The 14,904-nt window shown below is 57.3% G+C and overlaps 1 protein-coding gene across 6 annotated transcripts; it reads right to left on the bottom strand.

The window, feature by feature from the left end:
• Positions 1-54: 54 nt before the first annotated feature.
• CCDC9 (coiled-coil domain containing 9) lies at positions 55-12,698 on the bottom strand. 6 transcript variants are annotated; one of them, XM_060130367.1, is made up of 17 exons: positions 11,583-11,664; positions 11,168-11,222; positions 10,832-10,905; positions 10,573-10,677; positions 8,867-8,968; positions 8,420-8,683; positions 6,537-6,620; positions 6,275-6,448; positions 5,503-5,684; positions 4,822-4,929; positions 3,798-3,844; positions 3,551-3,683; positions 3,036-3,126; positions 2,508-2,949; positions 2,078-2,170; positions 965-1,014; positions 55-402 (listed from the first exon to the last, which is right to left on the bottom strand). In XM_060130367.1, exons 3-17 carry the CDS (start codon positions 10,832-10,834, stop codon positions 385-387), a joined length of 1,896 nt encoding a protein of 631 aa, XP_059986350.1. In that variant the 5' UTR covers positions 10,835-10,905; positions 11,168-11,222; positions 11,583-11,664; the 3' UTR covers positions 55-384. The 6 variants fall into 6 exon arrangements, with proteins under 6 accessions (XP_059986350.1, XP_059986345.1, XP_059986349.1 ...); XM_060130362.1 differs by lacking the exons at positions 11,168-11,222; positions 11,583-11,664 and adding an exon at positions 12,609-12,698; XM_060130366.1 differs by lacking the exons at positions 11,168-11,222; positions 11,583-11,664 and adding an exon at positions 12,609-12,698 and having other exon boundaries at positions 10,526-10,677.
• Positions 12,699-14,904: the final 2,206 nt, after the last annotated feature.

Below are 14,904 nucleotides of genomic sequence, written 5' to 3' on the forward strand. Positions count from 1 at the left end.
TAAGGGATTCCCATCTAAACCTGCTCTCGTAGTTCCATCCCACATCCTAACATCCTCCGTCCCATGGTTTAACTCCATACACCAGAATTCTGGCCCCACCCAGTCACCCTAACCACGCCCCCTCACGGGACGTGCCTCCTTCTCCATACTTTGTGTCCTGAGGTCTAAGCTCACAACCCGAAGCTCCAGATCCGCCCCACATACCAATCACGCCCCCTCCCCATCTCCTCCCCCACCACCCTCAATTTCTCCCTCTCTAAAACCATGGGGTCCAGAGTGGGCTCCGGGGACGAGAGAGCACAGCCCGGAGATCCAGACTAAGCCCCTCCTGCCTCCCCCTCCCCATCAAGGCGGGGAAGCTTCAGTCCCCTCCCAGCAGCGTCTTCAGGAATTCGGGGAGGCCTGTGGGGGGGGGGAGGGAAGACGTATCAGGGGGGGTGGAGGAAGAAAGACCCCCTTCCTCCCGCCTCTTCCGCCACGAAAAAGCCCGCCAAGCTCAGCAACCCAGCCTGCCCCCGCCAGCAACACAGTTCAAAGGTTAGCGGAAGCACTGCGTTTAATAGGGACCGGGCTGGCGGCCGAGGAAATCAAGTCCTTCAGGAGTCACCGGCTATTCGCCATGCCCCAGATGTCAGCTCCTGGAAGCGGAAAACGGCCCGAGAACTGGCACCTAGACCCCCATGGCCTCCATAAGGCGGTAACTCGGGGGCGTCTCAGCCACCCCGGTGCCACAGCGCCCCCATTTGTGAGACGGGACTACTGCCCTGGCCCAACCCGGTTCACTATCCCTGGCTCCTCCCCCCTTACATTTAACCCTCTCCTGGCTGGAGTGTGGCGGAAGCAGAGGACAAGAGGAGCGAGGCGGCAGGAGGTTAGTGCAGAGCGCAGAGGCCACTGTCAGCGGGCGCGGTCAGCGGGCGGCCCCCGGTGGCGAAGCGGCCGCCACCACTTTGCAGAAACGCACCCTCTGGAAGTCGGTGATCTCCGCCGTCTCCTGGCCCTCAGGGTCCGCCTCTGGAAAGAGAAGGGGTGGTCACTGGAGGGCAGCAGTAACCCCTGCACCCCTACCGCCGCACCCGGGACGCTCTAGACCCGCACCTCTGCCCCACTGAGCCTGGCTGCCGCCCACCCCGCGTTAAGCGGTTTACGAGTCTCAGACTCCTTTAATCCTCGGAGTGGACCCACGCAGCAACACCCACCCCAGCAGTACCCTGTTTACAATCGAATACATAATCTGATATAACGAGATCGCAGTCACGTGACCCAAAGGCAAAGCGCTTGGGCACCCCGGCCTCAGCCACCACCATAAACTCCGTCCTCTCGGATCGCGGGCCCACCCCACCACGGGCCTAAGCCAACCTCTATCACGCCTGCCCTACAGGACCTACCCTTCACTTCCCTTGCCCACCTCCTGAGTCCTAACCAGACCTTCCTTGGCTCTGCCCCGAAATCCTAATCCCACTCCTGGGGGAGGTCCGTGGTTCACAATCTGGCTTCCACCTGCTGGAGGTGGAGACAGGGTTGGCCTCTGGCTCCAGGTCCGCTGGCCCCAACATTCTATTTTACCCCAATTTTTTTACCCCACTATTTTACCTATTTCTATTCTAATTTACCCCAATTTACTAATTTACACCTCAGAACTCTAATCCCGCCCACAGCTAAATCTATTACTCTGCCCCTCCCCATTCTTATTTTTGACCTAAATTTCTAATCCTGCCCTTAGCTCCTCCCCCTGAACCTAGCCCACCCCCTTATTTTTAGATTACTTTCCAGAACCCCTGGGACAGGCCTCTAAATCCTAATCCCATCCTGGCTCCACCTTCTCACCCGCACACCCCATACACACTCAGTTCCTAGCGGCTCGACCCGGGGGAAGTCCTTCCTTTAGCCCCACCCCCTTCACGCCCACCTTTCCCAGCAGCGTAATCCCACCCCCACCCCACCCCACCCCCGTCCAGCTGCTCCCCACACCCATGGTGGAGACCCACTCCACCCCGTTCTACTCCCCCCAAACCCTCTTCCCCTCAACCCAAGAGGAAGCGGAAGGAAGAAGGCCACCGCACAGCCGCTCCCCCACCTGGAGCTGTCTCAGACCCCTCCTCTTCAGCTTTCTGGGTTCTTGGGAGGCTGGGCCCACTCTTCAAGGAGGCAGGGGCTGGCTGGTCACCTCCTGGAGGAGGAGGAGGCCCAGTCAAGCCCCTTCCCCTCCAAGTATCCCCCCACCCAAGACAGAAGGCCCTTGGGGAGTGAGAGGGGGGTTCAAGGACACACGTGGGGAGGGTCATTGGAGAAAGTGAACTCTTTATTGGGGAGGACACTCTGAATAGCTCGCAGTAGGGCAGGATCTGGGGGTGGGCATTCCAGAGGCAGGCATGGCCCATCCTCCCTAGCCACCAGGGCGGTGGGACACACGGGGTCCTGGGGCTGAGCCTGAGGGTCCCCCATGTACCCCTCAAGCACACACACAAGCAGCCAGCTTCATGCATTTCCGAAAGGCCAGGCCTCACCCGGAGAGAGGGCGTCAGCCGGATGGGCGGTCCGGGGAGAATTCAGCTCCATCTCTTCACCCCAGTCGGACACAGGCTGGTGGCCCCCGGTGGGCGAGAAGGGGCTGGAAGGCGTGGCAGGGGCCTGGGGGAGTGGCAGGGGCTCCTCCGGCCTGGCGGGCTCTTCGTCGCCACGTTCCCCGCTGGGGCTCCCGCTGGGGCTCCCGCTGGGGCTGGGGCTCCCGCTGGGCTCAGGCTCGTGGGGCCGGTGGTCCCGGGCTGGTTCTTCTCCCTCCTCATCAGCCTCTTCTTCTTCCTCGACCTCTTCCTCCTCCGCATCCTCACTCATGTCTTCCCACTCCTCGGCCTCCCCGTCGTCACCCTCGCCCTCCTGGCCCTCGCCCTCCTCACCCTCGTCCTCGTCCTCGGGAGGCTGATGGGCAGGGGCTGGGCTCTCGGGCGGCTGTGAGAAACACAAGGCAGGTCGGGGAGAGGGTGTGGGCCCTGGGCATTCTCATACCACCTGCCAGAGATGACACGCCACCCTACCTGCATGGGCGCCTCCTCAGGGGTAGAGGGCTGTGTGGGCTCAGGGGCTGCGGACACTGCCTCCTGCGTCTCCCAGCGGTCATCGTGGTCACTGGAGGGAACAGAGGAATGGGGTGAAGCCCAGGTGGAAAGAGGAAGGGCTCCCCACCCCCAGCGCCCCCCCAGAGACAGAGCTGCAACATTCAGCTGGGTGGGGGGAGCCGGCACGCTGGAGCACCCAGGAGGAGGAAATGGTGGGCGTGTCCGTCAGGGACAGACAGATGGAGGAGGGCCAAGTGGCAGAAGAGGACTCGGATGGGAGGGGAGGAGAGGACAGATGAGGGCAAAGTGGAGAGCCAGGCCCCAACACCCCCAAAACCAAGTTCCTGACCCACAGGGAGACGAGTGCCCGAGGCAGGCAGGGCCAAGACAGGACAGATAGACACACCCTCCCACACACAAGCCAGAGAATGGCCAGGGGTAGAGCCACAACCCCGCTGGGGTTGTGCACGTGCAAGGGGAAGGGGTGCCCCCACCTGTAGGCACGGGGGGCTGCCTTGGTCTGAGGTCGGCCGCTCTTCCTCTTTCTACGGCTGACCTCAGTTTTGTGCTGGGACAGGAATTCCCTGAAAGTTGGGGGCTTGGGAGGCCGGGCCCAGGTCTGGTCATCTGCAACAAAACCCAGGGGAAGTTGGGGGTGGAGGGCATGGCACAAACGACGCCCACCCCTCCCCTGGCCCTGGCGCAGCCAGCTGCCTCACCCCGCCAAGGACTCCCACTCACCATAGCGGTGGGATGGTTCCAGGGCCACGGCTGGGCCATCCTTGAACCTGGGGAAAGAGAAAGGGGGTGAGCAGGCAGCTGGGGGCACAGGGCGAACAGGAGGGTGGGAAGAGATTAGGGGGAGAGATGGGGGCCAGAGTCAGAAATCAAGATCACAGACGGCAAGGTGGTCAACCAGAAGCAGGCAGAGGTGAGGAATGTCACTGACTAAAAGGACAGGACCAGGTAAAAGACAAGGGGCAAATTTGACATCATAGTGACAAATACAGAAGAAAAAAATTCAGTATTTGACAGCCTGCCCGCCCATGAACAAAAATTTGGAAAGTACATGATCCCCAGCTCCTGTGCGGCCTCATTTCCTGTCACTCTTTCTCACCTCCCCAGCTAAGCAAGTTCTCCTACCACATGGAGCTCCTGCCTCAGCGCCTTTGCTCCTCCTCAGATCTCTCAGCGACTCACTCCCTAACCTCCTGCAGCCCTCAGTCTGGAGGCTTTCCTAAACTTCCTAATCACATATTATTACATACATTATCTAAGTCCAGAACAGCAGCCTCCAACCCTCTCCACGCTCTGCTTCATTACTCTTCAGCATCTGACATGAGCTCTATTCATTGCCCATCTTTCCCACTGGACTCTAAGTTCCATGAAGACAGAAGCTCACGGCTATATCCCCATCACCTAGAACCTTCCAAGACACATAGGAGGGACTCAATAAACGTTTGCTCATGAAATCATTGCACATGTGCAGTAGTGAGACTTGCTGCCGGCTGCTTTGAGGACATAAGAGGAAAACAATTACTTTCTCAGTCTTAACCGTGAGAACATCTCCCCAAAAGCCCCACCTGTCTACACCTTAGAAAGATCAGCTACAGTATCTGTGCAAAACGTTTCTCACGCTGGTACAGGCTTAGCTCACAATCCAAAAATAAATGCTCTGACCGCCAGGCACACAGACAAGATCCTCTTTCTTCAGCCAGCGCCACGGCAGAGGATACAGGATGATGTAAAAACTACAGCTGTTGACCTTAAGACTGCCATTGGCGGCTCTTCCAGAACCTCTCTGTCTTCGCTGTGGAAGTCAGTGCTCCTGTGGATGATGCCTCTGCTTTCAGTTTGACTAACGGGATGTTTCCTGGGACCCGAAAGGGGACAGAGTCAGACCTGAGGATAATAATGCCACCGGGATAAGGAGTTTGGGTTGGTGGGGAACAGGTTAGAGGGATGAAGGGAGGATGCAGAGGTGTAATCACTATAAGTAACTCTTCATGCCCTCCCTGTGTGAGAATTCACATCTGTGCCCTTGGCCATGTAGCCACTGCAGTACCACCCACTAGAGTGGGCAGAGTTTAAGTTCCTGCCACAGCAATGCAGGGTCTGCTGGCTAACAGAATAGGGAAGTGTGTCCACTCTCCCTCCTGCACATCTGCCAGTGCCACGGCCAGCACGTCCCCAGGGAGCCCGAGGGAAGGCACACCCAGGCAGACCCACAGCTTCAAGTCCAGCCTGGAGCAGCCCAACCCAGGAGACCTGTGAACACGTGAGAAAGAAATGCTTTCATGTGTCCCTGAGATTTGGTGGTGGTTACGCAGCATCACCTAGCAACTGCTAACTGATACACAGGGTGAGAAACCAGAGACAGGCAAAGGAGTCAGAAGTCAGGGCCGAGGTCGAGAAGCCAAACAGAAGAGGCAGGGTGGAGACTCACATGCCATCAGTCTTCTCAGCATCCCACTCCCTCCGCCACTGGCCGGTGGGCTTGCGGTGCCGCTGCAGCCGCTCCTGGTCGATCTTCTCCCGCTCCTGCTTCCAGCGCAGGTACTCGGACCGCTCTCGGCCCGTCATGGAGAGCGTCATGTCCCCAGCGCCACCCAGGCCGGCCCGGCGGCCCTGCCCCCAGCAGACAGGCAGTCAGGACCCAGCTACAACCCTCCCCCGCCACACCCCCTCCCCCAGGCCCTCTAAGCTGGGGGGAGGGGGTAGAGCCACCGGCTCAAGGTCACACGTGGAGAAGATCAAAGCCACATCTGCCCATGTGGCACCTTCTCAGAGAGGCCATCCCAGGTCTCTGTCTCTTAGTAGCATCCCTTTCTCCTCTGTCCCCTGACCCGGCTGGGCTGGAGTTTTCTTCTCTACACTTGCCATTACCTGACATCTTATTACATGGTCACTGATTTAGTCCCAGCACCCAAAACAGTGCCTGGCCCCGGCAGGGGCCCAGTAAACATCACTAATGTTAGTAATGAGAGAACATCGCCAAAACACACCAGAAAGCTTCGGAAGGAAAGCAGTGTGGTGCTGGCTCAAGAACCGACAATCACTGGGCGGGGGGCAAAGCCTGAGTGCAGGGCTGCTGCCTCTCCCTACTCTGTGTCCCCTGCGCCGCATCCGGCCCTCCACACACACCCCACCCCTGAACCCAGAGACTGGCTGCCGGAAGGAATGTCGTGGCCCCGGGAGCCCCGGCTGCCGGCACGCACCTGCCGCTCCTGCTCGAGGCCGCAACGCACCCGCTCGAAGTCGGGGCCCCCCCAGTTGCGCCCGTGCCGGCGGCTGCCTTCCCGACGGTCCCGCTCAGGCTCCTCCAAGGGCCCGCTGCGTCGCCGGGGGTCGTCCAGGAAGTTCCGCACTGGGTTGGGCTCCAGCACGCCTTCCTGCGGGTACACGGAGGTGGGGGGGGTTGGCGGGCTCCCGGGGCCAGGCGGCTCCGCCCCACCGCCAGGGGCCGCCCGAGGCACTGACCCGCTGGTTGCGCTCGTACTCTGCAATCTTCTCCATCTCTTCATTCATCTTCTCAATATTCTGCTTGCGCCGCTCCTCCCACTCCTTGTTGGGGGAGGGAGGGGACAAAGAGAGACACAGGGCGTCAGAAAGAACCACTCAACTCGAGCGTCCGTCACCTTCTGAGGCTCTCTTCTTAGGCCTGCGTGCATGGCAGCCCCTGGCTGGCAGCTGGGCATTGGCTCTCAGTGTGTCCCGGGTCAACCGATAAAGGGGCTCAACGTACCTCAACTGTCTGTGCAAATACAGCGTGTGCTGACCGCCTGCTTTCCGTTTGGGGTCTGGAATTTGTGTGTGTACTAGGCAGAGGGCACCTACATGACCAGCCCCGGATAAAAAGCCTGGGCACTAGGTCCCTAATGAGTCCCCAGTCGATGACCTCTGACACGTATTGTCAATGCCGGAAGAATGAAGTGCAGCCCATGTGGCTCCACTGGGCGAGGACTCTTGGAAGCTGGCACCTGGTATCCTCCAGACTTCAGCCCATGGGCCCTTCTTTCCCTTTGCTGATTTTATTTTGTATTCTTTCCCTGTAATAAATCTTAGCTGTGAATCTTTCTAGCAAAACTCTGAACCTGGGAGAGGGGTGGGAACCCCAGCACACTATGGCTGGCACGGTAACAATGCCACAGTAATAACTCGGCACATGGCCAGGTGACCCCCACAATCCATTCTCCTCTCCTTCCAAGGTAACAGAATTTGAGATGAGCACGTGGCATTTCCAGGACTCAGCATACAAGAGAGAAATGAACTTCCATCTGACTGAAGCCATGGCGTTTTGGGGTCTTTCAGTTACAACAGCTTAGCACCTACAAATAATAACCATTCTTAAATAACACTCACTGAGCACTTACTCTGAGGGTTTCAATGTCTGATGTCACATGATGCTTACAATAACCTTTAAACCTGATTTTCATTCCCGTTTAAGAGTGAGAACCAGAAGTTCTCAGAGGGGAAGTGAGCTGCCCAAGGACAGGGAACTAACAGAAGAAGGCTGACCCCTCAGCCACCATGCCAGACAGCCTCCCATTCTGCTAACCTGCGTGGTGGGGCACTGGGAGCAGTTACAGTAAGAACATCACTGTTTCCCACCAACAAATCCGGGGAGTGACACAGAGAGAGTACGTGCGTACGCACACATGCAAGAGAAAGCGTGCGCGCATGCGCTACTGGACAGAGCCCACCAGACGGCACCAGAAAGAGAAAAAAGAGACGGGCAAGGAAAGGCAGGTGGGCAAGCACACAGCAGACAGAGAGCAAAACAGGAGAGATAGAAAGAGACAGGGAGAGTAACTACAAGCACTGGCCTGGAGGAGGGAAGGAGGGAGGGAGGGAGGGAGGGAGGGAGGGAGGGAGGGAAGAGATGAAAAAGAGCTGAAGAGAGGGGCCGAAAAAGAAGCAGAGAAAGATGGATGAAGGAGACAAAAGAAGCAGAGAAAGATGGATGAAAGATGGATGAAGGAGAAAGATGGATGAAGGATGAAGAAAGCGTGCGCGCATGCGCTACTGGACAGAGCCCACCAGACGGCACCAGAAAGAGAAAAAAGAGACGGGCAAGGAAAGGCAGGTGGGCAAGCACACAGCAGACAGAGAGCAAAACAGGAGAGATAGAAAGAGACAGGGAGAGTAACTACAAGCACTGGCCTGGAGGAGGGAAGGAGGGAGGGAGGGAGGGAGGGAGGGAGGGAGGGAGGGAAGAGATGAAAAAGAGCTGAAGAGAGGGGCCGAAAAAGAAGCAGAGAAAGATGGATGAAGGAGACAATCAGTTTGAGAGCAGGAACAGAAAGAGAAACAGGACAACGTGGAGCCTCGCCAGAGGACTCCAGCCCCTGCTCGGCTCCTACCTTGGATTTGCGGTCGGCAGTTGAGGCATCTCCAGTTCCAGAGAGATGAGGGGACCCCCTGGCCCGACCCCTCCGGCCGCGGCCCCCAGCTCCTCCTCGAGGCTGCTCCCCGGGACTGTCTTCCCAGCTGCGGGATGCCCGGCCCATGCCTGCCCGGCCCATGCCTGCCCGGCCTCCATGCTGAGGGGGGATCCGGCCTCCCTTGCTGGCCCCTGGGGGCCGAGGGGTCCCAGGAGACCTCCGGGAGGGACCCAGGTTCTTCTCCTGGAAAGGGGGGAGGGGGGGAAAGTACAGTCACTGGGGCAGGGAGACGGGGACATCCCAGGCCCAGAGGGCAGCTGCCAGGATCAAGGCTCCCACAGGTCTGGGGCAGCTGGGAAGGCCTTTAGTTCTCAACCCTCCCCCCCGCCCTGTACTCACGAGTCCCCACCCCGGCGTGGAGCTCACCATTTCCACTGCCACATTCTCCTTCTCCAATGAGCGGCCCTTCCGGGGAGCTGTCACCGCTACTCCCTCGAGTTCAGCTTTTTTACGGTCCTCCTCAATCTCCTAGGAGCAAACAACAGAGATAGGGAGTGTCAGGGGTCCTCTGTACCAGCTGGATTCCCACAGCCCCCTGAACTTCTCCGAAGTCTGCCCCAGCCCAGACCTCTCTCTGGAGCTCTAGGCAAGAAAGCTGGTCACTTCAGCATCTTCCCTCAAACTCCACCAGGCTGTTCCCCTGCTCAGAACCCTCCTGTGTGCCCATCTCAGAGTCAGAGCCAAAGGCCTCCCGACAGCCGACAGGGCCCTACAGAGTCTGGTCTCGTTACCACCATGAACTCACCTCCCGCTCTCTCCCCTCACTCTGACTTCCTCACTGTTCCTGGAACCTACCAGGCTCAAACCTGCCTCAGGGCCTTTTTCACCCGCTGTTCCCTCCCACGGGAACACTCTTCCCCCAGAGATCCTCCAGTCCCTCACCTCCTTCAGGTCTCCGCTCAAAAGTCCTCTTCTCAGGAAGGCCTTCCCTGACCAGCTCCCCTGCCATTCTCTCACCCCTCCCCCTCCCCCCATCACTACCCCGCGTTATGTGTATTTTGCTAATCGTCTGCCTGTTTTGTTCACTGATGTATACCCCGAGCCTAGAACACTGCCTGGCACACAACAGAGGCTCAGTATGTTTTTGTTTTTGTTTTAAATGAATGAACGCATGAAGAATGAATAAGTGAAACCCATTCCTCATCCCATCTCAGGGACAGCCCCACCACCTACTCTGTCACCTGTGACAGGGACCTGGGTCTCGTCCTGGACCCTCTCTCCTCTCTAACTCCACCACGGCCCGTCAGTCACTGAGTCCCTCCCAAAAGCCCTGTCCCAGGCCGGGCACCTCTTCTCCACATCCCCCACTGAAGTCCCTGCCCCAGCTTCCTCCTTGTCTCCAGTATCCCCTCCTCCCACCCACCACCACACAGCAGCCAGAGGGGTCTTCCTAAAAAGGCATTCTGACCTGGCCCCACTCCCCCTCAGAGCCCTCCAGGGCTCCGCAGTGTCCTTAGGAAAAAGTCCAAACTCTTAGCCTGCTGGTGTTCTGGGCCCTGCATGGCCTGCCCCCAGCTGATCACTCCAGGTCAATATCCCCCAACTGACCCTCCCACTTTAAGCTCCAAGTTTTTGCGCAAACTGTTCCCTCTGTGCGAAACGTGTTATGCTTGCCTTTTCGACTGACTAATGGTCTCCTCACCTTTTAGGTCTCAGAATCCCCTCCTCCAGGAAGCCCCCTTAGTATCCCCCGGGCTGGGTGAAGAGCCCCCTCTGGGCTCCCACAGAACCCTGAACTCCTCCATCGCAGCCTTGCCCACTCTGTCATCACTGACTGAAGCCACAGCTGGATTCCTACTGGCCTGTGAGGCCCGGGGACCAGGGCCATCTCCATCACTGCTTCCCCAGCACCACTCAGCAGTGGGCCTGGTGCAGTGAAGACACTGGAGAATACTTGTGAACAAATGAATGAATGAATGATGGAATGAAAGAAGGGATCCCAGGCTAAGGCCTTTGGCTTTTATCCCGAGAGTGATGAAAAGTCATGAAAAGGTTTTAAGGAAGGGAGAGGTGAGGGAAACTCACTGCGGGGAGGAGAGGGGATGGGGTCTCCCAGGGCGGGGCTAGGGCACCTGGTAGCGCCGGATGAGGGCCTCATTCTTCCGCCGAAGAGCCTCGATCCTCTTATCTAGCTCAGCATCCTTCTCCTCCTTCGATTTCAGATCCAGTGTGGCCGACTGAGAGGGGTAGACAGTTCAGAGACAGTGAGGAAAACCTACACCCACCCCAGTGCCATTCAATCTGGTGTCTGAGAGTCAGGAACCTGGGTCCCCTCCTCCCAAGGCCCCTGCCCCAAAGCTCAGGTCCCAGAGACCCCACTTTCCTTCTCACCATTCCGCTGGCAGGATGGGACCAGGGACCCAGCAAACCTTCCCTGCAGAATCTGGACACAGCACTCGGGGTTCCTGAGGTCAGAGGGAACAGAAGGACTAAGGCCAATGACTCTACCCAATCTGTCTCCTCCTCTCCCATGACGGGGGCTCCTCTAACGCACACACTGCACGCCAGCACACAAACACCTGCACTCCAAGGTAACGTTAGCCCTCACTCCCACACCTTCTTCTTGAAGTGCTAGCCCGCCCCTTACCTGGAAATGTTTAGACTCAGTTCTCTCCGAAACGTTTTGGACCCACCCATTTCCCATAAAAACAATGTAATCACACCCACCTTGGAAAAGTTCTGGTCCCGCCCCACCACTTAGGAAAACATCCCATACTGCTCCCTTCAAAACGGAAATTCTAGGTCAGTCTCCCCACCTCTGTGCTGGGAGTTTAAACCCGGGCCTCTATCCCAGGAGAGCTTTAGGTAGGGCCTCTGCCCCAAGCTGCACAAGAAAGTTCTAGGCCCAACTCCCTGTGCCCATTCCGGCGCCGCCCACATCCTCGTTAGCAGTCTACATATGCCTCTTTCCCAGGAGTTTCACAAACGTCTTATAACCTCACAGTCAATACAGTTCGAACCCCACTCCTATTTGCTGCCCCTACACTCAGGAATGTTCTAGCTCCACCCGCAGCATCCTAAGAAAGGTGCCGCTGCCTTCCCGCACTCCCACAAAGATTCCGCCAACAGGCCCGGTACCCACTGGAGAGACTTCCTGGGTCTGGCTTGACGTCCCAGGGGAAACTGTACCCGCCCTAGCGCGGACAAAACTTCTCCGCCCGCCCGCGGCTTTCTAGGTAAAAGCTTCAGTCTCCACCCGGTAGAGAACGCCACAGGCCCGCCCCGGGCCAGGGCAAACTTTCTGGCCCCGCCTTTCCCGCCAAACCTATGGCCCCGCCCACATGCTCGCGTCATTAATCCCCCCACCCCCGGCTTCCGACTTTCCCAGCCAATCCTCTGGCCCCGCCCTCTAGATCCCCAGGCAACAGCCTAAACCCGCCCCCTCCTTCTCGCGTTATTACACAGGCCCCGCCCCCGGCTCGCCAGCCACACCCTGGCCCCGCCTCCAATTCGCCCTTCCAACCTTCTGGTCACGCCCCCTGGCTCCGCCCCCGCCAAGTCGCGTCAAAACCTGACCCCGCCCCCCGGTACCCCTAGGTTCTGGATCAACGGCTAGCTTCTTCACCACACTCTGGCCGCGCCCCGGGCTCCCGCAAAACTTTCTGGCTCCACCCCCAGCATTCTCTGCCAGCACTCTGGCCCCGTCCCCAGCTCCCCGGCATCTATTTTGGCCCCGCCCTCACCCTCGGGTCAGCCCCTGGATCCGCCCCTGACTTCAAGAACCCACTTCCAGGACAGGCAAAACTTTCTGGCCCCGCCCCCAGAGTTTTCGGCCAGAGTCCCGGCCCCGCCCCTAGCTCTACGGGTAACACTTGGCCCCGCTCCCAGCCCAAGCACTACTTTTCGGCCCCGCCCCCAGCTGCCCACCCACGCTCCGGACTCGCCCTCAGCCCGGCCCACCCCGGCCCTGCCCACCCACCGACGTCCCGCCCCTCCAGTACCCCTCCAGCTTCCCATGTGGGCGTCCAGTCCCCGCCCCCCGCAGAGTACTCTGACCCCGCCCCCGCGGGCTGCTCGCTACCCCGCCCGTGCCCGCACCCGCTCCCTGTACGTGGGGCGTCAGGCCCCGCCCTCTCCGGGCGCGCTCCCGGCCCCCTCCCCCGGTCACCTGTCCCGGAGACCCCGCGGCGTCCGTGACTCCGGCTCCGTCGGCCTCCGCGTCCGCAGCTCCCGGGCCGCGCGCGTCACTTCCCCCCCGCACCACGTGAAGAGGTGCACTAAAGCGGGTCACTTCCGGTCTTGCCGGCCGTTTCCGGGAGCCTTAAAGGCGCCGCGCCCCCCCGGGTGAAGGAGGGAGTGGGTTGAGTCGGTCCGCAAGAGTGTTCAAAGGTGTTCTGGAAGCTTGTGTTACTGCTTTATGCCTGAATTACCTTCTTCCACGGAGAGGAGACACCATCCTCTCTCTCTGGCCTCTATCTGCTTCTCCTCTTTTCTGGTTCCAATAAATAGATGCCAGGCACTGGGCAATGACTCCTGGAAGCCTGACCTGCCAGCTTGTGCTGGGGGTGGATGGGGGATGCCCCACCCTCCTGCCAATGAAACCTTACAGTTAGTTGTGGGAGCTTAAAATTTTCAACGGAAAGAATCGTTTCTTCATCCTCTAAATCAGAGTTGAGTGACAGGCTGTGTGCTGGGGGTGGGGGGGTGAAGCGTGTTAAGGTGATGAAAAGGCAGACCCTATCCCTGTCCTCGTGAGGGAAGGCACAAGTACACGTGAAATAACAGAAAACAGAAATGTGGGCAATGTCTTGCAACAAGGACTGGGGAGAGGCTGAGGGTGAGAGGGGGTGGCTGTCCAGGCAGAGGGCACGCAGCCCGTGCAAAGGCCCTGTGGTGAGTGAGCTTGGTGCATTCTAGGAACTGAAAGACGCTCAGAGAAGGACCTGCTGAATTTGGCTACAGAGTCCAGAGGGTTACGTGCATTAATCAAAACTTAGACATAATTAACCTGTTTTTATAAGTGATGCTAAATGTTATGGAACACCCTTACAGGAGGTGATGACACTTATAAGTGGGCAGACCAGATTCCCTGAGGTTGCTGATAATTTTATTTTGTGATTTAAAGCATGAAAAGGGGGAGTACCTTGCCCCTTATGTGGTTACGGTTAACAGCATTTCAGAGACCTTCTCTACACATACAACTTAATTCTCTTAAAATTCCCCAGGAATTCCCTGGCAGTCCAGTGGTTAGGACTTGGCACTTTCACTGCTGGGGCCCAGGTTCAATCCCTGGTCAAGGAACTAAGATCCCACAAGCCATGTGGTGCGGCCACAAAAATAAATAAATAAATAAATAAATAAATAAATAAATAAATATAAAATTCCCCAAATACCTGCCAAATTCAGGACACCCTTGCTTCAGCTCTTTATTCAAATGTCACTTCCACTTCAGGGCCTTCCTTGAAACCACCCATTTGACAATTTCAAAATCTCTCATCCTTTCCTCTTCCAATTTGATTCCCCCATGTTACTGTTTACCCTCTAAACTACCATGTTTCACTCACTTCTCTTGTTCACTGTCTGTCTCCTCCACTATATTGTCTGTTTTATGTCCCCAGTGCCTCCAACTGTACCTTATACATAAGAAGCTCTCAAAACCTATTTGTTTAGTGAAACTTTTTTTTTTGGCCGCACTGTGTGGCTTGTGGGATTTTAGTTCCCTGACCAGGGATCGAGCCCAGGCCCTTGGCAGTGAGAACACAAAGCCCTAACCACTGGACCACCAGTGAATTCCCTGAGTGAATCTTTATTACTACTATTTTCCTCCTTCTTTATAAACAAAAAGTATGTGTACTGCACTGAAATTCTATACCTTGAACTTAACAATGGATTGTTGGCCACCTTTTAAACTGCCATGTGATGTTCTATCCCAGAGATGAGCCATAATTTGGCCCAACTGGTCTCGTGGACCTTCGAGTTGTTTCCGATTGGGGAGGTTGCCAACAATGCCGTATTGAATTTCTTTTTCTAAAAAATATTTAGTTAGTTAGTTAATTAGTTAGTTGCACCGGGTCTTAGTTGCAGCATGCAGGATCTTCATTGCCACATGCAGGATCTTTAGTTATGGCATGCAGGCTCTTAGTTGTGGCATGCGAGATATAGTTCCCTGACCAGGGATTGAACTTGGGCCGCCTGCATTGGGAGCATGGAGTCTTAACCACTGGACCACCAGGGAAGTCCTCACGTTGAATTTCTATAGGCACATATCTTTACAAGTATATGATCTGTGACCTTGCTCAAAAAGGACTAAAGGGGCTTCCCTAGTGGCGCAGTGGTTGAGAATCTGCCTGCCAATGCAGGGGACACGGGTTCGAGCCCTGGACTGGGAAGATCCCACATGCTGCGGAGCAACTGGGCCCGTGAGCCACAATTACTGAGCCTGCACGTCTGGAGCCTGTGCTCCG

The sequence above is a fragment of the Lagenorhynchus albirostris genome, chromosome 19 (genome assembly GCF_949774975.1).
Source record: "Lagenorhynchus albirostris chromosome 19, mLagAlb1.1, whole genome shotgun sequence".
Taxonomy (NCBI): Eukaryota; Metazoa; Chordata; class Mammalia; order Artiodactyla; family Delphinidae; genus Lagenorhynchus; species Lagenorhynchus albirostris.